General features: G+C 45.1%; 1 protein-coding gene across 50 annotated transcripts in view; it reads right to left on the reverse strand.

Annotated features, from left to right (window-relative positions):
• The window catches only part of NCAPG2 (non-SMC condensin II complex subunit G2), a 65,558-nt gene that overhangs the window by 37,402 nt on the left and 5,799 nt on the right, over positions 1-22,357 (reverse strand). For 8 of the 50 annotated variants that reach the window (XM_081535531.1, XM_081535519.1, XM_081535521.1 and 5 more), the window contains 9 exons: positions 21,967-22,155; positions 21,435-21,549; positions 19,855-20,009; positions 18,333-18,467; positions 14,290-14,384; positions 12,991-13,060; positions 10,498-10,584; positions 6,133-6,228; positions 5,375-5,500 (listed from right to left, as the gene is read on the reverse strand). In XM_081535531.1, coding sequence (XP_081391657.1) covers positions 5,375-5,500; positions 6,133-6,228; positions 10,498-10,584; positions 12,991-13,060; positions 14,290-14,384; positions 18,333-18,467; positions 19,855-20,009; positions 21,435-21,549; positions 21,967-22,155 — 1,068 coding nt within the window. Of the gene's footprint in view, positions 1-5,374; positions 5,501-6,132; positions 6,229-10,497; positions 10,585-12,990; positions 13,061-14,289; positions 14,385-18,328; positions 18,468-19,794; positions 20,010-21,434; positions 21,550-21,966; positions 22,156-22,357 lie in introns of all 50 variants that reach the window. The other 42 variants (XM_081535554.1, XM_081535536.1, XM_081535538.1 and 39 more) reach the window with 9 other exon arrangements.

The following is a 22,357-nucleotide window of genomic DNA, read 5'->3' on the forward strand; positions in this document are numbered from 1 at the left end:
CACAAACGCTCTAGAGTGATCAAGCCTGGTCCCTGTTCGCAAAGTTAAATCTTCTTCAGATATCACGAATCAGACATCATTCACCATAAGCTATCAGAGTCGCAAATAGCTGGACTCAACTGAGCAACAAACACATTCCCTGAAGTACTTAAGAGCTGAAATGCTTTGTGGCTCAGATCTGCTTAAAGAGAGAGGAGCAGAAAGCCAGTGGGCCGGGCCAGTACTGCCAGCACTGTCTGCGGGCCCAGGGGCCCCGCACAAGGCCCGCTGCTGCTATGTACGGAAGTCTCCAATCCAAAGTTTAAAAGCAAAAATAACCCTTACTCCATAATTAGACCAGAAAAAGGCTGAACTCGGATGAGTAAGCACTTCCTTCCTCCTCTCCTCCAACACCGAGGAGCTCCGCTCCCCTGAGCAGGGCTGTGAGCGGGCACCACTGTGCCCAGAGCTCAGAGCACGGAACCAGGGCCAGGCCCTGGCAGACTTCGTGGAGGGAGGGCTGGGGAGGGGGTGGGAGGCGTGGGAGTAAACAAGCTGCTGGGAAGAGCTGAGACAGATGCTGAGGAACCGGGAACACAGGGGAGCAGGCAGAAGCTCTGAAAGCAGCACAGGCAGGAAGAGCGGAGCACGCCGCAGGACACCCTCCATCCCCGCCCCGGGGGCCTGGCCTGCCTGCTCCAAATTGGAAGTGGTCAAACAGGAGATGGCAAGAGTGAACATCGACATTTTAGGTATCAGTGAATGAAAATGGACCAGAATGGGCAAATATAACTCAGATGAGCATTACATCTCCTACTCTGGGCAAGAATCTCTTAGAAGAAATGGAGCAGCCTTCATAGTCAACAGAAGAGTCCAAAATGCAGTACTTGGGTGCAGACTCAAAACTGACAGAATGATCTCTGTTCATTTCCAAAGCAAATCATTCAATATCACTGTAATCCAAGTCTATGTCCCAAGCACTAATGTCGAAGAAGCTGAAGTTGAATGGTTCTATGAAGATCTGTAAGACTTTCTAGAACTAACATCCAAAAAAGATGTCCTTTTCATGACAGGGGACTGGAAGGCAAAAGTAGGAAGTCAAGAGATACCTGGAGTAACAGGCAAATTTGGCCTTGGAGTACAAAACGAAGCAGGTCAAAGGCTCACAGAGTTTTGCCAAGAGAACGCACTGGTCATAGCAAACACCCTCTTCCAACAACACAAGAGATGACTCTACACTTGGACATTACCAGATGGTCAATACCAAAATCAGATTGATTATATTCTTTGCAGTGGAAGATGGAGAATTCTACACAGACAGCAAAAACAAGACCAGGAGCTGACTGTGGCTCAGATCATGAACTCCTTATTGCCAAATTCAGACTTAAGTTGAAGAAGGTAGGGAAAAACCACTAGATCATTCAGGTATGACCTCAATCAAATCCCTTACAATTTTACAGTGGAAGTGACAAATAGATTCAAAGGATGGGATCTGATAGACAGAGTGCCTGACGAACAGAGGTTCGTGACATTGTACAAAGGCTGTGATCAAAACTATCCCCAAGAAAAAGAAATGCAAAAAGGCAAAATGGTTGTCTGAGGAGAGCTTACAAATAGCTGTGAAAAGAAGAGAAGCTAAAGGCAAAGGAGCAAAGGAAAGATATATCCATCTGAATATAGAGTTCCAGAGAATAGCAAGGAGAGATAAGAATGCCTTCCTCAGCGATCAATGCAAAGAAATAGAGGAAAACAATAGAATGGGAATGATTAGAGATATCTTCAAGAAAATTAGAGACACCAAGGGAACATTTCATGCAAAGAAGGGCTCAATATAGGACAGAAATGCTATGGACCTAACAGAAGCAGAAGATATTAAGAACAGGTGGCAAGAATACACAGAAGAACTATACAAAATAGATCTTCATGACCCAGATAATCACAATGGTAGGATCACTCACCTAAAACCAGACATCCTGGAATGTGAAGTCAAGAGGGTCTTAGGAAGCATCACTACCAACAAAGCTAGTGGAGTTGATAGAATTCCAGGTGAGCTATTTCAAATCCTAAAAGATGATGCTGTGAAAGTGCTGCACTCAATATGCCAGCAAATTTGAAAAACTCAGCAGTGATCACAGGACAGGATAAGGTCAGTTTTCATCCCAATCCCAAAGAAAGGCAATGCCAAAGAATGCTCAGACTACCGCACAATTGCACTCATCTCACACGCTAGTAAAGTAATGCTCAAAATTCTCCAAGCTAGGCTTCAGCAATATGTGAACCGTGAACTTCCAGATCAAGCTGGTTTTAGAAAAGGCAGAGGAACCAGAGATCAAATTGCCAACATCTGCTGGATCATCGAAAAAGCAAGAGAGTTACAGAAAAACACCTATTTCTGCTTTATTGACTATGCCAAAGCCTTTGACTGTGTGGATCACAACAAACTGTGGAAAATTTTTCAAGGGATGGGAATACTAGATCACGTGACCTGCCTCCTGACAAACCTGTATACAGGCAAAGAAGCAACAGATAGAACCAGACATGGAACAACAGACTGGTTCCAAAGTGGGAAAGGAGTACTTCAAGGCTGTATATTGTCACCCTGTTTATTTAATTTACATGCAGAGTGTATCATGCAAAATGCCAGGCTGGTTGAAGCACAAGGTGGAATCAAGATTGCCAGGAGAAATATCAACAACCTCAGACATGCAGATGACACCACCCTTATGGCAGAAAGTGAAGAACAACAAAAGAGTCTCTTGATGAAAGTGAAAGAGGAGAGTGAAAAAGCTGGCTTAAAGCTCAACATTCAAGAAATTAAGATCATGGCATTCAGTCCCATTACCTCATGGCAAATAGATGGGGAAACAATGGAAACAGTGGCAGACTTTATTTTCTTGGGCTCTAAAATCACTGCATATGGTGACTGCAGCCATGAAAGTTAAAAAAAAAAAAAAAAAGGTGCTTCCTCCTTGGAAGAAAAGCTATGATCAACCTAGACAGCATATTAAAAAACAGAGACATTACTTTGCTGACAAAGGTCCATGTAGTCAAAGCTATGGTTTTTCCAGTAGTCGTGTATGGATGTGAGAGTTGGACTATAAAGAAAACTGAGTGCCAAAGAATTGATGCTTTTGAACTGTGGTGCTGGAGAAGACTCTTGAGAGTCCCTTGGACTGCAAGGAGATCCAACCAGTCCATCCTAAAGGAAATCAGTTCTAAATATTCAATGCAGGGACTGATGCTGAAGCTGAAGTTCCAATACTTTGGCCACCTGATGGGAAGAGCTGACTCACTGGAAAAGACCCTGATGCTGGGAAAGACTGAGGGCAGGAGGAGAAGGGACGACAGAGGATGAGATGGTTGGATGGCATCACCCACTCCATTGTGTTGACTGTCGACCTCAGCCATCCACCCTGAGCAAGCTCTGAGACATGTTCATGGACAGGGAAGCCTGGTGTGCTGCAGTCCATGGGGTCGCAAAGAGTCGGACACGACTGAGTAACTAAACTGAAAAAAAAACGTAAAATCTATGTTCTCTACAATCTAGTTTTTTTTTTTAATTTAAAGGAGTTATTTAGACTTTAATACTTATAGTTCTGAAAAAAGAAAAACATTTAACTGACTTGAAATTCCTTTAATGGTTTTCCTTCCTTAAATTCAGACAAAATAGGAAGTGTTAATTTTTATTTTTTAAATAGTTAATAAAGCAAATACAAAACTCACAATGATTAACCTGAATACAGACTGTCTATGATACAGGGGGACTATGTTAAGCTCTGGGAGTTGGTGATGGACAGGGAAGGCTGATGTGCTGCAGTCCATGGGGTTACAAAGAGTCAGACACTGCTGAGCAACTGAACTGAGCTGATGTCCGAGCGGACTCTGTGGGACGGTTAAATCACTTTACAGATTGTAATGTCGTTTTGGACAGTTACAACCACTGTCACCTTAGTGCTAGGGATTGGGATAAATGCTTTATATACAATTTTTCATTGCAACCTTATCACAATCTGATAAAATATTTTCCCCAGTTTTAAAGAAGAAACAGGACTTGAAAGAGGTTAATTTGAGAAAAATCAGACATTAATTGGGAACTGGGATTCAAACAAATTGCCTGACTACACACTCTAAACAAGCATGCAACCGGCCTCCCCATCTGGGGGCTGGGGTGACACCTTCCCCCTCATCGGTCAGGCCTGTGGCCAGGCCCAGGCACCTGTAACAGATCCCATGTAAGAGGGGTGGCGCCAGGCCTCGGGCACATGCTCCCTCTCTGCGTCCAGTGCGGAGTCTTCAACGCTGCAGGCAAAGACACAAGTGCTTCACAGATTGGACACCTGGGCTAAAAGGAGCATAAGTTTTTCATCGTCTTATGGCTAAAAGCTTCCAAAATCTAGTTGTGGCTTGCCCAGCAACATTTGTCCACAAAGTTAACCATGATCCTCAAAGGAACTTTTAAATAAACACACATGTGGATGAGGCACACGCGGCCAAACACTGATGGTTCACTTCAGGGGGTGCGTGTCTCTGCACGCGCGGGTGGTGTCTGGGGGTGAAATGTGAATGCACACCTGAGTAAATGTGAAGAGGGTAAGCAGGACATACTAATTATACTACTATTTCAACTTTCTGCATGTCTGATATTTCTTTATAGTGGGTCAGAAAACAAACAAACCAAAGCAAGTATTTTAGGACAGCTATAGGTAACCATCACTATCATGGCATTTTTGCTACCCCTTCCTAAAATGTTACTCTACTAACTAGGACAGTAAGTAGTATCTCTTAGCTTGTGTCAGGAGACCCTGCAAATGCCAGAGGCTGTAGAGAAATCAGCAGAGGCTTATACTGTCCTACCAGTGAAAGATTGGAGATTACCCCTTGGAAATAAATGTCACATCCTGATGTCCTGATGTCTCACTAGGAAAATCAGTCATCAGAAAAAGACCACTGCAACAGGCATTACTTGCCTTAAAAGCTAACTTGTTGTGTTTGTGTTCACGACACTGCCCCACTTTACACAGGTGCTACCACCACGCCCGCCACACAGATAAAAGACAAAAGTCAGTGCCCAACTTGCCCCAAGGTACACAGCTATCAGACAGAGGGACCAACCCCGGGCTGCGTCCTGACCACCATGACACTGCCCCGGGGAACACATAAGACACTTCAAACTACACACAATAAATGACAAGAGGTTCCAAAAGAGAAGGAGAGGAGGAGGAAACAGCCCCTGCGAGTCCTCGCTGCCACAGAAGGCACCGGGAGAGGCCGGGATCCCGGAAGAACCTCAGGGTCTGGCAAGACTGCCCTCTGGAGAGGCCGCACGGGGCGGTCACGGGGACACCCGGGCCCAGACTTGGCTGCAGGCTGGGAGCCCGGCCACAGAAATACATACGTAGAGTTCTTCGAACTGTTTCTGAATCTCGCCGTCCATCTCAATGGCGTTAAACCCTGGATGCCGAATAGGAAACGCTTCCACAAACAGCAGGGCAGCATTGGACCGGACTTCCGAGTTTCTGGCCTGGAATGGTGAGAGGAGTTTCAGAATCCAAAGAGCTGACAGTCAAAGGCGTCAGCGCAGAATCCCTCAAGCAATGCTTCTAGTGTCTCAACACAGACATATTCCTATTTACATATTAAAGACAACTGTAACATTTAAACTAACCAAGCTTGTGAGCCTTCCTTAAATGAAACCAAACTCCCAGCTCCATATCGGCATAGCCGTTTCCCTCCCTCGAAGTCCACTGTGTCGTGAAGCGTCAGTGGCTGTCGTGTCCTGCCCCCAGACCAGGGTCACCTACCTTGAAATGACCCGCGTGCTCGTCCGACCCCTCCTCACACGCTGTCACCTTGCCCTCAGACAACGACAGGAGGGCCTAAGGACCAGGAAGGCTCAACCCAGCTCTGCACACACCACCCCTGCCGGTTCCCTGAGCATGACGGCCCTCCTTCCAGCTGTGCAGCCAGCACTACATCAATTCAGATTCCCAGTTTAAGAAATGCTTTGAATAAAAGCATAAAGTATTGATTCAGAATCTCACACACAGCCAGCCTCGAGTCTTACTTTTAGTGCCTTACTGCAATTCTGAATTAGAAGATGCTAAACCCCACAGCATAATCAGTATCCTAAACATGGACAGTTAAGAGGCATACCTTTAATCCTCTCCAAAGGATGGGCTTGTATAGCTTGTAAAGCATTTCTTCCACTCCCTGCCGAACTTCCTTTTGATGGTGAAAATAACTCAGCACCTAAGAGCCAAGAAAAGAGGAAAGGAACAGTCATCCTGGTGTTTTCAAACAAGCACTTAAGATCCTATTTTGAGGAGACAACAGGGAGCACAGGCTGCCCCTGCAGCCACAAGCCTCGGACGCACAGTTCTTTCTAACAGGAACCACGACAGAAAGACAGGCTGACAGCACGGCACACGGTCATCTCACCGAGGCACCTACGGTGGGAGAAAGACCTACAGCCTTGGGCCGCACAAAGGTGTGGGCTCCAACTCCTACTCTTCTGCCAATAGCCACAAAACCTCTAAAAAGACACACCTCTGACCTCCAGGGTCAAATGGAAAAGGAGCCATCCTGATTGTTTCTGCAGCCCATTCTGGCTCTAAAGTGCACTGGCTACAACGGTCTTGTTCTGAGAACCTCTTTCGGGCATTAGGAACGGTGGGCAGAGTCAGCCCTTCACATCCACGGGTTCTGCATCTGCAGATTCCACCAAGCGTGGATAGAAAACATTTTGGGAAAGAAAAATTCCAGAAAGTTTCAAAGCAAAGCTTGAAGCTGCTGCTTGCTAACAACTGTTTATGTAATAATCACATCAGATTTACAGCCTCTTACCAGCACTTAATATGCACTCAATATGCCAGCAAATCTGGAAAACTCAGCGGTGGCCACAGGACTGGAAAAGGTAAGTTTTCATTCCAATCCGAAAGAAAGGCAATGCCAAAGATTGCTCAAACTACCGCACAATTGCACTCATCTCACACACTAGTAATGAGCGACTTCACTTTCACTTTTCACTTTCATGCACTGGAGGAGGAAACGGCAACCCACTCCAGTATTCTTGCCTGGAGAATCCCAGGGACGGAGGAGCCTGGTGGGCTGCAGTCTATGGAGTCGCACAGAGTCGGACACTACTGACTCGACTTAGCAGCAGCAGCACACGCTAGTAAAGTAATGCTCAAAATTCTCCAAGCCTGGCTTCAGCATTACGTGCACCGTGAACTTCCAGATGTTCAAGCTGGTTTTAGAAAAGGCAGAGGAACCAGAGATCAAATTGCCAACATCCGATGGATCATCGAAAAAGCAAGAGAGTGCCAGAAAAACATCTATTTCTCCTTTATTGACTATGCCAAAGCCTTTGACTGTGTGGATCACAATAAACTGTGGAAAACTCTGAAAGAGATGGGAATACCAGACCATCTGACCTGCCTCTTGAGAAACCTGTATGCAGGTCAGGAAGCAACAGTTAGAACTGGACATGGAACAACAGACTGGTTCCAAATAGGAAAAGGAGTACGTCAAGGCTGTATATTGTCACCCTGCTTATTTAACTTATATGCAGAGTACATCATGAGAAATGCTGGGCTGGAAGAAACACAAGCTGGAATCAAGATTGCCGGGAGAAATATCAATAACCTCAGATATGCAGATGACACCACCCTTATGGCAGAAAGCAAGAACTAAAGAGCCTCTTGATGAAAGCGAAAGAGGAGAGTGAAAAGCCTGGCTTAAAACTCAACATTCAAAAAACTAAGATCGTGGCATCTGGTCCCATCATTTCATGGCAAATAGATGGGGAAACAGTGGAAACAGTGTCAGACTTTATTTTTGGGGGCTCCAAAATCACTGCTGATGGTGATTGTAGCCATGAAATTAAAAGACGCTTACTCCTTGGAAGGAAGGTTATGACCAACCTAGATAGTATATTTGAAAGCAGAGACATTACTTTGCCAACAAAGGTCCGTCTAGTCAAGGCTATGGTTTTTCCAGTAGTAATGTATGGATGTGAGAGTTGGACGGTGAAGAAAGCGGAGCGCCGAAGAATTGATGCTTTTGAAATGTGGTGTTGGAGAAGACTCTTGAGAGTCCCTTGGACTGCAAGGAGATCCAATCAATCCATCCAAAAGAGATCAATCCTGGGTGTTCATTGGAAGGACTGATGCTGAAGCTGAAACTCCAATACTTTGGGCACCTCATGCGAAGAGTTGACTCACTGGAAAAGACCCTGATGCTGGGAAAGATTGAGGGCAGGAGGAGAAGGGGACGACAGAGGATGAGATGGCTGGATGGCATCACCGCCTCGATGGACATGGGTTTGGGTGGACTCTGGGAGTTGGTGATGGACAGGGAGGCCTGGCGTGCTGCGGTTCACAGGGTGGCAAAGAGTCGGACACGACTGAGCGACTGCACTGAACCAGCACTTACACTGCACTGGGTATAAGTGATCCAGAGACGATGAAAAGTGTTCAGAAAGGCACCGGAGCATCCATGGATTTGCTACCCAATCGCCCGCACACCTCGAGGGGCGACTATATCTCAAAGGGGCGCCACTGCCTAGTGATCCTTTCCAGTAGAAACCTGGATGTCAGGTCCATCCCCAAAGTCATGGATGATCGGAAAACACACCGCTTTAACCGCCAGGACCTTCCTGCGACTCTTGTCCCCAACAACAATCGGCGTTGCCTTTTTTCCTTAATTCACAACTCTTGGAGCCAAAATTATATGAGTGAAAAATAGAAATTTTTTATAAATTAGGCTATAAAACAACAGACTTTAAATGAAAGTCAATCAACTTTGCCCTTAAAGAACTATAAATCACCAACTCAATGGACATGAGTTTGAGCCAATTCCGGGAGATAGTAAAGGACAGGGAAGCCTGGAGATCAGGAGTTCACAGAGTTGCAAAGCGTCAGACACGACTCAGCGACTGGACAACAACAACAACAAAAGAACTACAGTCTAGGGATTTTATTTTTCTGGTTGTTAATGTTTCATTTAGGAGATTTCAATCTGTCATTTGTTTTCTGTGTACAATGTTAATTTGGTATTAATGGTACACTTGCTTCATAGAAAGTTTTTAAATAATTGTGTTGAGATGCAATTCATACACCATAAGTCACTCTTATAAAGTGTATAATTCAGTGGGTTTTAGCATACACCGAGTTGTGCAACCATTACTACTATCTAATTTCAGAAGATCTTCATCAACAATATGGGGATTTCTTACTTTCAAGTGACTTCTAAGGTAGTTTCTGAAGCTTCTTTCAACATATCAATACAGTGACTTATCAAGTAAATTTGGTATTTATCAAAAAAAGGATTCAAGGAAGAAGCTATAATATGTTATAAGCAGTAAGAACAATGACTTGGAGTCCAGGAATACATTTCACTTGAGAAGTGAAATCTAATATTCTGCCTTTCAACTCTTGCTGTGCATTTTTCCATAAATCGAACAAACAATGATATCTGTACTTATCTCCATTACTTTTATCACAACAGAAAAACAGGCATGAAAAAGTCTTTAGTTATTTGGTAGCAACAGTGAAGCAACCACATCACAAATATGTACAGTTTAACACGACACCATTGCTTACAATCAAGCAGAATCTGAACATTAAATCATACACGGGAAGCAAATGACCCAAACTATCTACAACTTACGAAGTGCCAGAGACTGTGTGTGCTGGGTGGGGTGGGGGGTGGGGAAGGCACATGGGTATATTTTCATCTCTGGTTCTTTATCTTTGGATAATATAAACTAAATCATCAATAATAAGAAATGTTTTTTATCCATTCAAACTTAATATAGTTCATGCCTACAAATAATGACTCCACTACACAAACAGTAGCAGGCAGCTCATCCTTATTCCTCTGGTTCCTGACACACAGTCGCCCAAGCCAGCAGAGAGCACAGAGGCCTCGCCTGGGATCAGACACAGCCCCACACGGCAGGCCAGAGCCTCCAGAGCCTCCTGCAGGAACCCTGCTTACCAGACTCCTGTCAGGACAACAACCATACCAACAGCAGAGAATTGTTCAGTTAGATCATGTACAAAATGAGGATAAAACCCATACCCAAATTCTGAGACTACCTGTTAAAAACAAAATTGTATCAAGAGAAACTACCAAAATATTTATTTAATATGGTCTGCAGAATACAAAGTGGAAATGTAATATATGAAAGTACACAATAAAAATAATCTCAAATAGTCTCTTCTTTGTAAACAGCAGTAGTGGCAGTAAGAAAGTGATGGTTCTAGACATTTTTATGTCCAAGAACGTAGTCAAAGGTTGTCTGAATAAAGTTCTGATGTCTTAACAATACATGTTTGCTTTCCTAATCAAAACTTTGGTATCAAGGTAGATCTCCCAGAATTCCAAATGTCAAGATTCTAAAAAATTCCTTGAACTGATGCCTGTGAAAGCTTAACAAAATTTCACAAAAACAATGCTCTAAAAACAAAAAATATGAGACACGATTTTCAAAAGAGCTGCAAGAGCATGGCTCACCTTGCGCACTCTGGGGTGCACTGGGGACCTCCGAGGAAGGTGGACGCCGTGGTACATGAAGTCCTGGATGCAGTCGTTCTCGATGGCCTGGAGCAACAGCCGGGCGGGAGAGCACGGGTGAGCGCGTCCCCACAGACAGCAGGCCGGGCGGAGCAGCGGTCCCAGCACGAGAGGACAGTCTGACCGGCTCATCTTCCCGTTCACGAGGGGAAAGGCCTGGGTCCCGCCATCAGAGCTTCTCCACTGTCTACACTCTTAGAAAGCACATAACGCACTGACCAGAGAACTTCTCTTTTCCTTTATCTTATTTGAGGAAATATCACATTTGTGCCAAATGGCATGGCACCCGAGCCTGGATCAAGCCAGACAGGGCTCAGAGACAAAGGTGGGCCTGGGAGCACCCCTCCTGACTCACCTGATAATCTCAGAAAAAGGGATCTGTTCCAAGAGCTTACCCCACGCCCCGCCCAAGAACTCACACCGAACTACCTCTAAGGTGGAGGCCAGGATTCCAAACTGACAGAAACAGATGTCTGGGAGGTGCCCCAGTGAGCGGCGGTACAGGCAGGTCCCAGGACTCCACAGCAGTGAGGAAGGACATGAGGGAGACTCCTTACTAACGTTTACCACCTCTCCATTAACTGAGAATGCTCCCTGAAGCTAACCCTCGGTCTCAGCATGACTCCCATGGGAACCACGCTGCCCGACCTGTGATCACACAGGAGGTTCACGGCACCACCAGCCAGGCATCTGGGCCACAGAAGCTGACCCTTGAGAGCTAACCACCAGAACATGGGCATTCTGCAACTGACCAGGTTTGCCAACATGTCAATGGCAGAGATTTTTTCAAAGAGAAGAAGGCTTTAAATGATGTAATAAGCAAATGCCATTGGCAGACTTGTTGGATCCTGACTTCAAAATGAAGACATGTTTTACACAAAGCAGAAAAGTTTAAATATTAGTATGGGGCTGCCCTGGTGGCTCAGATGGTAAAGAATACGCCCACAGTGCAGGAGACCTGGCTCTGATCCCTGGGTCAGGAAGATCCCCCAGAGAAGGAAATGGCGACCTACTCCAGTACTCTTGCCTGAAGTGTCCCATGGACGGAGGAGCCTGGTGGACTATTTCCCATGGGGGTCACAAAGTAAGCATGATGATGGCACTGTATAACCAGACCTTTCAGAGATGATGCATCCTGAAGCACACAAGAGTGAAGTGTCACATCTGGAATTTGCTTTATAAACTTGAAGGGACAGACGGAAGGGAGTGAAACTGAGAAGCACAAATTTCTGATATTAATTTGGTACAGATCTGGACAAACAATTACACTTTAAATCACAAATTCCTATTCTTTAAATCACTGCTAGAGAAAAGGGGAACAAATACTCCTTCCTGTGAGCAGTTTCACGGAGTATAGAGCGATGCAAAAAATGAGTAAGAACATCCTGGTTCCGCCACTTCCCCCAAAATTATACACCGAGAAACTATTGTAGAAGCTGTCTACATGGGAACAGGAATGGTTTTTGTTTCCTAGAAGCAGGCATCAGTGATAACTGACAGCATATTTAACTGAGGCTCAAGCTGGGCAAGAGAGCAGAGTGAACAGAAACAAGCTACAAACATCGGGTGGTTAGCCTCCCCTCTGCCCCTGACACCCATCCAGGGCCTGCTCCCCCAGGAGAAAAGACCCTTTTATGACTTAGAGTAAAAATTTTACTCTCAGAAGGAAGAAAATACATCTAAGAACCTACTGTGAGAAGAACGTAAGGGATATCAGAGACTCTCTTTTGATTTTTTTCCAAAAGAGCCTATGAATGTTTAATTGTGAATTACACAGCCAGAAGGTAGGTGTTACAGTCATTAAAGGTTCTAAGCCTGATGCAAACAAACGTCTTTAAATTCTTAAATTATGTTGCTAAAGAGATGGCCTGAGTCTCCCAAGGAGCACTTGCCAACAGAAACACAACATGAACCACAAACGCAATTTTAAACTTTCTAGTGGTCACACTAAAAACAGAAAAAAAAAAAAAAGGCAAACTTACTTTAATAATATATTTTGTTTAGCCCAATTATCCAACACACTATCATTTCAACATGCAATCAATATTCTTTTTAAAATATCCACGAGAAACTTTACATTCTTCTTTTCCAGACTGTCTTCCAATCTGGTGAGTTTCTTACATTTATAGCCCATCTCTTTGGCCACGTCCCAAAGGCCCAGCAGATATATGTGGCTGGACACTGCAGGTCTAGAGCTGCCAAAATGGGCAAAAGCCTTGGTTCCACTCAAACTGCACATCGTGGTGAGTGAGGGACCTCTTGAGGCGGCGCTCAGTGCGGACGTGACCCGAGCAGGTGTGGACACTCACTGTGAGCTCTGGCTTGACGGACGGGCACAAGCAAGGGTTTCAAACAGCCCTACTGTGGCTACTTATTTAGTAACCAGAACACAATAAAAATGTGCTAACATTTCATAAAACAAAAAGGAAATACCTCCATTATTTTCCCTGAAGCCTTTTTCCAAGCTCTGAAATAAATTTCCGCAATGTGTACCATCAAAGATCTGAAAAAAGAAAAAATTTAATCCAAGTTTGAAGAACTATGGTTTCCACATGTATCATTTCAGGTCCGCTCCTCTCCCAGGGAGGGAGACACTGTTCTACACTAGTGCTTTGCAAAGTAGAGACAGGTGGTCTGCCTGGAGCAGGAAGCAGAAACTAGTCTGGAGAAGGACTGAAATGTCAAACAACTTCTTCCTTCTCAGTCACTGCTTCCCCAGAACTTACTATTTTCTGCGAAACTATGACACATATGCCCAGAACCAAATTCTTAAGTAAAAAACTTTAAAGATAAATTTATTTCTAATACAAACTATAAACATAAAAAGTTTAAATACAAACACACTTTAACTCGGAGTCATTCTGGACTAACCAGCTCAGGCACAGGGACCCCTGAACACCGGGGTTGGCTTAGACTCATAAGTAGGAAAATCTGCTGCTCCAACCCAATACTGTGCAGATGAGGGGAGAGGAGGCAGCACTCCAGTGAGCAGTCAGAGACCCAGCATCGAGCCCCAACTCAGTTCTCACACAGCCGCCTGACGGGGTAGAGGATCTGAAAACTCCAGAGCAGGTGAAGGACTTGACCTCGGATGCGGCAAACAGCTCCAAACGCTGCCAGGGCCCCGAGGCCGGGGAATCGGGAGAGCCCCTCCTTAGGGCTCCTGCACCACCACACAGCTCCGCCCTCGGGAGATCAGTGTGCACACGGCACCCAGAGGCCCAGACGCGCTAGTCACATGAACGGTACTACGGCTGAGGCTGAGCTGGAACCAGTGAATCATCTATGTAAACAACTACCACAAAGGAAAGTCTTAATTTCAGCGTCACTACTGAAAAAGAATGGTTTCCTATAGCAAGGAAAATAAGTCTTCAGTAATACAGCAGCACATAACAAATAATAACTTGGATACTTTCTAAAGCTTCTAATCATCATCATCGTCATGTTAGTCACTCGGTCACGTCTGACTCTGTGACCCCATAGACTAGAGCCCAGCAGGCTCCTCTGTCCATGGGACTCTCCAGGCAAGAATACTGGAGTGGGTAGCCATTCCCTTCTCCGGGGGATCTTCCTGACCCAGGGATCAAACCTGCGTCTCCTGCACTGCAGGCAGATTCTTTATCATCTGAGCTACCAGGGAAGCCCCTAAAAGTTGACCTGACCAAAGTCAGGTCAAATAGAAACTTTCAAAACCAAACTAAGCACAAAATATTAATTGCTTTTAATACTTACTTTGGTAATCCCTGTAACTGGTTTTTAATGGTCCCATGAATCATTTTAATGAAATTTATATTCCAATTGAAGAGAGAACTAAGAAATCTTCTTCCCTATAAATCAAAAATAGGATGTAATGTTAAAATTGCAACCAAATAAAAAGTTCCCAGTAACTAAAAACAAACAGTTCTTTGAAAGTGTAACTAGTACTGAATTCACTACACCCAACAAAGGAAGCACCCATACTTCTAACTCGGACCCTTCACGCCGAAGCTGCGGGGGGACCAAGCTGGGCAGCAGGAAGGCGGGGGCCACACACTCGGGTGCAAACAGCAGGGCAATCATGCTTTGACAGGCAAGGTTTTTAAAAAGTATTTAATGGAAATAAGTTGTCAAGTAGAGTCCAGAAGAGGTTTATCATTTACCTAGAATGACTGGAAACTGACCTGACCAAATAACTGATTAGGACACTAAGTTCAGCTATCTTAAATTCAAAAGAGAACACAAATGTTAAAAAGAGAGAGTTTTAACACACACATATATATTCATGTCTAAGTGCTCAGCCGGTAAATCATGTCCAAGTCTTGGCAGCTCCATAGACTAGAGCCTGCCAGGGTGCTCTGTCCATGGGATTTCCCACGGAAAAATTCTGGAGTGGCTGCCATTTCCTCCTCCAGGGGATCTTTCCATCCCAGGGATCGAACCCACATCTCTTTACCACTTTAGCCTCCTGGGAAAGACCATTTACATCTACATTTGCGTGTGTGTGTGTGTGTGTGTGTGTGTATGTGTGTGTGTGAAACAAGCACAGTTTACCCACTGCTATGTATAATTCCATGGACAGAGGACCCCAGCGGGCTACAGTCCATGGGGTTGCAAAGAGCTGGACACAACTGAGCGGCTAACATACACACAGACGTGTAAGTCAATACGAAGTGTGTCTGAATCCACTCTATACTTTACTCTCCCACACTTCAGGGCAGAGGCCCAGTGTCTCTCCAACAGCGACATCAGAGCAGCAACGGCAGTCAGAGTATCTCCTGTCACGCGGGCACGGAGGCCCCTGTGAAAGGCCCCGTGTGCCCCCGAGAGGACCCTGGGAGATGGCGGCCGCTGTTCCTACACCACAGAAGGAAACACCGAGGTTGAACGGTGTGTGATCAAGGCTCCCACCTGTTCAGTGGACACCAGGGGTCTGAACACAGCCTTTCTGACCCAGAGCTGGAGGTTCAGCCAGTGTGGGCAGCAGTCAGGTCGAGCCCTTTGGTGTCACCCGAGAGAGAGGGCGTGGGGAGCAGGCATGCTGGGGTCAGGACCTGCCCGGCCCTGTCGCACTCCGAGTGAGGCCCGAGCAAGGTCCTCAGGGGGCCCTCCTCCTCTGGGAGGTCCTTCCCCACACCGCCTTCAGGGACGGGTGACCGCTGCCCCCTTTTGCCTCAAATCATGTTTGAGGCCACAAGCAGTCAGAAACAGGGCTATATTCTATATCAAAAACAACATGCTTTGCATCCCAACATGGAAATACAGTCACTCTAAAAAGACTACCAGTCAATCTTAAAGGGATAACCCTGAATATTCATTGGAAGGACTGATGCTGAAGCTCCATTACTTTGGCCACCTGATGTGAACAGCCAACTCTCTGGAAAAGATCCTGATGCTGGCAAAGATTGAGGGCAGGAGGAGAAGAGGGTGACACAGGATAGGATAAGATGGTATCACTGACTCAATGGACATAAGTTTAAGCAAACTCTGAGAGACAGTGAAGTACACAGAAGCCTGGCATGGGGTCCATGGGGTCCATGGGGTCAGACACGACTGAGTGACTCAACAATGAACAGAAAGACTACAGAGGGGCTTCCCTGGGGGCCCAGTGGTAACGAATGCGGCCGCCAGTGCAGAAGACACAAGCTTGGTCCCCGGCCCAGGAAGACCCCGTGCCATGGGGCAACCCAGCCCGTGCACACAACTACCGAGCCTGTGCTCCGGAGCCCACGCTCAGCGGGAAGAGAAGCCGCCACAGCGACGGCCAGCAGCCCCGCTCGCTGCAACGAGAGTCCGAGCAGCAACAAAGGCCCAGTGGAACCAAAACTCTACCCAAAATTACAACAAATTATTAAGAGGCTCATGTTCTCAGCACTTCTTAAAAAAATAAATAAAATAAAACAAGTGCAGAAAACTTTAAAGATAACAGATGAGCATGTCCAAGAGAACTAGGCAAGCCACTCCGTAAATTAATTTAATAATATATTTATGTAATCTAATATATCCAAAGTGACATTTAAATATGTAATAAATACACAAAGATTATTAATGTGATATTTAACATTCTTTTTCCATATCAAGTTTCAAATCCCTATGTATTTTACATTTAAGGCCACAACTGGATTGGCCATATTTCATGTGCCCAGTAGCCAAGTGTGGGAGTGACCACTGGTGGACAGCATAGCACTGGGCCAGGAACCTCGCTTTGGATTTACTGGATGGGAATGAAAAAACCAAGAATCCTGTGATGACAGCTTTGAGTTATATGTCAGTTAACCTGGAATTAGGGCAGAAGGTCACATCGGATCCACGGGGAAGTGTCTTCTCAACCTCATTTTTAGTCATTTTTAATTTAAAATGCAATCATGGTTCCCCCGGGATTCACACAGCCACCTATTACCATCTCCTTTAATGATGAAATACACAATGACTTGTAAAATGTTTGCTTAACACTGCCATGCAGTAAATATGAATTGCAATAAATATAATAGCTCTTGACAGTTAAGCTGCCTCTTTTATTAAAAAACTGAGCACAATGCAACAGCAAACTCACAAACTTAGGAAAAACACCCATTAAAAAACAGCTCACAGGACTTTCCTGGTGCTCCAGTGGTTAACAATCCACCTACCAATGCAGCAAATAGGAAATACCTTCCAGATAGGAAAAGGAGTCCATCAAGGCTGTATACTATAACTTGCTTATTTAACTTACATGCAGAGTACATCATGAGAAATGCTGGGCTAGAAGAAACACAAGCTGGAATCAAGATTGCCGGGAGAAATATCAGTAACCTCAGATATGCAGATGACACCACCCTCATGGCAGAAAGTGAAGAAGAACTAAAGAGCCTCTTGATGAAAGTGAAAGAGGAGAGTGAAAAAGTTGGCTTAAAGCTCAATGTTCAGAAAACTAAGATCATGGCATCTGGTCCCATCACTTCATGGGAAATAGATGAGGAAACAGTGGAAACAGTGTCAGACTTTATTTTTTGGAGGGCTCCAAAATCACTGCTGATGGTGATTGCAGCCATGAAATTAAAAGATGATTACTCTTTGGAAGGAAGGTTATGACCAACCTAGATAGCATATTAAAAAGCAGAGACATTACTTCGCCAACAAAGGTCTGTCTAGTCAAGTCTATGGTTTTTCCAATAGTCATGTATGGATGTGAGAGTTGGACGGTGAAGAAAGCTGAGCGCTGAAGAATTGATGCTTTTGAACTGTGGTGCTGGAGAAGACTCTTGAGAGTCCCTTGGACTGCAAGGAGATCCAATCAATCCATCCTAAAGGAGATCAGTCCTGGGTGTTCATTGGAAGGACTGATGTTGAAGCTGAAACTCCTATACTTTGGCCACCTGATGTGAAGAGCTGACTCACTGGAAAAGACCCTGATGCTGGGAAAGATTGAAGGCGAGAGGAGAAGGGGACGACGGAGGATGAGATGGTTGGATGGCATCACCGACTCAATGGACATGGGTTTCGGTGGACTCCAGGAGTTGGTGATGGACAGGGAGGCCTGGTGTGCTGCGGTTCATGGTGTCACAGAGTCGGACATGATTGAGCGACTGAACTGAACTGAACCAATGCAGGGAACATGGGTTTGATCCCTGGTCCGGGAAAACCCCACATGCTACACACCAATTTAGACCGTGCTCCACAATAAGAGAAGCTCTGAGAAGCCCACGCATAGCAACGAAGAATAGCCCCTGCACGCAGCAACAAAGATTCAGCATAGCCAGAAAATAAATTAATTGTTTAAAAAGCAGTTCACAAACACACTAAGATGAAAAACTACTTGCCTCTTCTTTTTTGATGTAATTGACATTTATGAAGCACTCAAGCAGCATGTCTTTGATTTCTCTACTTTCTTCCAAATGATAATCAAAGCAATATAAAGCCTGATGGATACGCCACAGCCGACATATGTCTGTACCCTGAGGATGACAGGAAAAGAAAAACAACTAATTTTTTTTTTTTTAATAAAGGGTAAGGTCACATTTCAAATTAACTATGAGACTATTTTATGTCATCAAAAAAAAAACAAATGACAAGAGAAAACAGTTTAAAATTTGCAAATGAAGCTCCAGAGAACATTTTCCTAAAACCCAGGCAAAAGCAAGCAGAGATGCTGACAGCCAGCACTGCGCATTGTTTTGTGCACCAACGAGGAGGGGACCCTGTGCTGAGCGTGCAGAGCCTGGGCCATCCCGAGCCACAGAGCGACCGCCACAGGACCGCGCCACCAGGAACCAAGTCTTTAATGTTCTTAAGTGGAAATGTAATCGGCCCGTGGGGCTGCTGGCTACCGTGGTAAATGGCACAAGTGCAGACGTTTAAATAAAGCCTTGATCTTAAAGCTGAACAAGAATGGCAGGGAAAATGGATTTTAAAAAGGCAAATCAAGGATGGCTTATGGGTAAGTTCTGACACAAACAACGATTTTTCAATTACTCCTATGGCCAGCAGGGAGTCAGAGTGCGAGCTGAGGATGCAGGCAAAAAGGTTCTTTTCTGCTGTAAAACTGACTGCTCCTTGGAGGCCACCGTGGGACAGTCCGTCCCACGGAAGGTAAGAACGTGATCAGCTGCAAGGTGCATAGAAAGCTGCTGGCAATGTGTACCGAGCTCCAAGTTCAAACCCACTGACTTACAAATCTCACTTGCAGGAATCTGTGACAAGTCAGCAAAGATATAGGGGGAGGTCAAAGAGAAATCCCCAAAGATCCCTCAATTCACAAGGGTCACCTTGGAAGTGGGGCTACTGACGATTTTTGGTTTTTTATTCATTTTCCCTCTTCTTCTTTTGCCCAGTTTTCTAAGATGAACCTAAGTGTCTGCTGCTGTTTGATCAGGGGGGGAACTGCTCTTTTTCTGGATCTCTGAGTTGCATGCCAAAGACTGAAGGGTGAGAAACAGCCCGTTATATCCTGCGCTCACCATGCTTTCTGCTGGCCCGCCGAAGCTTCCCCAGCTCTGAGAGGCAGTCTACAGCCCCGCCCAGCTGCCCTCCTGCCCACCCACTCGGGTCGGCAGGCTCTCCCTGACACCCCCACCGCCTCGGTTCTCCCTGGAGCAGTTCCCATCAAGGGAATAGCCTTCCACAGGCCACACACCAAGGAAGACGGGAAGAGAGTCTGTGTACAACGCATGCACATGGAGCCTCTGCCCACCCTTGACCGCCCACCTCTGAGCATCACCCTGTGAAAAACCCCGACTGGGAGCCACTGGGCCAGGCCTCTCGCAAGCAGACGTAACTCTTAACTGGTAGAAACGCGTGTACTTCTCCGCAAAGCACAGCGTGTACTTTAGAAAGGGAACGCACTGTCTTCGTCTTGAGACTCCTCCTCAGCAGCATGACGAAGGCGGTCTTGCCCATGTTCTCCTTGGCGGGCAGGCCTCTCTCCCACCACTTCACACACAGGTCTTGGATGGAGCCCTGCAGCGCTCGCTCACCCTCTGGCAGCGCGTACAAAATTCCTGCAACAGAGCAGGCGCTGCACAGTGAGTGCGCGCAGTGAACCGGGGCCAGTCCAGCTCCAACCCAAAGAGCCTGTGACTCACAAGGTGCGCCCAGCAGACGTTAGTTTAACTCACCAGGACTTCTGCACGAGATTTCCAGCACACAGACAATGTTAACGAAAACACTGTTCCACCAATATTGTAAAAGCAGACCCAATAGAACAGGAAATTTTAGAAGACCAAGAGGTCCTATTGTCCAAACTCCTAATGACGAGAGGCTCCAAACCCAAGTGCAGGGACACCCATGGCAACACTCAACAGCCAAGCCAGGGCAGGCCAAGCGACCAGTTACCCCACAACTACCCCTCAGTTTCTTGGCCTCAAGTTCTGGCTCATTGGTGAAAAATAGTAAAAGCAACTATTATAATGAAGAGAAAAGCTGCAGTGCTGTTATTAACAGAAGAGCTCAAGAGCTAAACTAAAATACTGACAGTGCGCTCGTAACTATGATCCACAGACATCTGAAAGCCATTACTCTAAAGTGAAATTCCTGAATTAATGGGGAATTTTATAAAGCATGTTTGGAGACTGAGGATGAACGGGTGGTAACACCCACAAGCATCTGGGAGCGCCTTCCATACTGACTGGGGTAATCTTAATAAGACACAGTAATTCAGCACAAGAATTCTGAATAAAAGAGCATACGAAACAGATATCTAAGCCAAGTGGCTCTGGTTTATGTGTGAAATGAAAATGCCAGTGAGAATCTGATGACAGAATCTCATTAGGGAACTAACCAGATTCACATAGTAGGAGGTGAGGATACCTGTGCGATTTTTCTTAAAAAAAAAAAAAAAAATCACTCAAAGTTACCTTTGCATCTTTTATAGCTATAATTTCATTCAAACATTATATGATCAGATCTTCTCATAAATTCAGACTAGTGTTCCTACTGAATTAATAACTATCACTTCACAGTTTAGTTAAAATCTGAAGAGCACCAACTTGGAACATTCGAGCAGGAGCCGTCAACAGTTATTCCCCAGGTCACCCTCATGACACAATTAAAGAGAAAAATGCGGCGTCACAGGTACTGGGCTACCCGGAACTGCTGCGCAGAAAATCACCCACTGAGCAACTTACAATGACTGCTTCCCCTTTACCAGCTCTTATGGGTCCTGACGGTTCAAATAAGACACATCTAAAAAACTTCTAAACAGCAATCAGTTGCCCAGCAATGCACATTTTCACCATCTGAAACATTTATACGTGGCTCAAATGGAATAATTACTCAGGACAGCCCCTAAAAGAATGCTCCTTTGCTCATTTCTTTCAGCTGAAGTACAAGAGCTCTGCCTCCCCACTGCTGGGGGCCCCCTTTTACTGAATGTCGCTCAGACACAGCACCTGTTCACGCCCCACGTTACTGCAGAGCCAACCTACCGTTTAAGATAACAGCGCACTCCAGCAAGGCTTCATAATTCTCTCTTTCATTTATCACCGACACAGAAGCAAGAATCACAGATGTAACTGCATGGATTATTTCTATGTTTCTATGCTATAAGTAAAACAAACAAAAAAATCAAAGCACAAGTAAGTTAAAATCAACTTGAAATTTAATTTTAAAGGTAAAACTTACTAAATTTATGAAAATAAAGCCACACTTGACACTTATTCTAAAAAGTGAATTAAAGTTGAACATAGGTCAGCAGTTTGAAAAGAGCAACCCTGAATACTAGGTGAATAACGGTAGGATCAAAAAAGGTATAACTCCATTAAATAGACTTCTGGTGCTCGACGGAGGAGCCTGTTGGGCTACAGTCCATGGGGTCGCAAAAAGTCGGACACGACTAAGCGACTTCACTTCACTTCACTCTCATATTCTAACTTTAACAACGTAAAATTCATTATATACGATAAACAATTACTTTTTTAACAAGAAAAAGGAAATCTATTTCTGAAGGACGAGGGTTACCATTTTTGAGTCCTGCTCTGTTTTCATACTGTCTTCACTGGGGGCTTTTGCTGTCTGCCACCCCTCCACCGGGCTCTCCAACAACACATCTACTAGCAAATTCTTGAGCCTTTGCCATAGTTCTTCTTTCTGCTTCCTTGATAATTCATCTAGCAACTCATTTAGGTTGAAGGGGTCAGAAGTATCCTTCTGCAAAATAAATAGCAACTGTTACATTTGAAATACAAGACAACAGTTCTATCTTCTTTATAATGGCATCAGAAGAAGTTTATGTGCTAGTAACTAAGTTTCAGATTCTAGGGTCAGGCTGTAGTTTTTGAAATCCAGTCCTTAAAGGCAAAGTGCAGGAACGATCAGACAGAAAGCAGCAGATTCCTCCTCCCCTAGTCAG

This window comes from Giraffa tippelskirchi, chromosome 10 (assembly GCF_054371585.1).
Source record: "Giraffa tippelskirchi isolate mGirTip1 chromosome 10, T2T-mGirTip1v1.2.pri, whole genome shotgun sequence".
Lineage (NCBI taxonomy): Eukaryota > Metazoa > Chordata > Mammalia > Artiodactyla > Giraffidae > Giraffa > Giraffa tippelskirchi.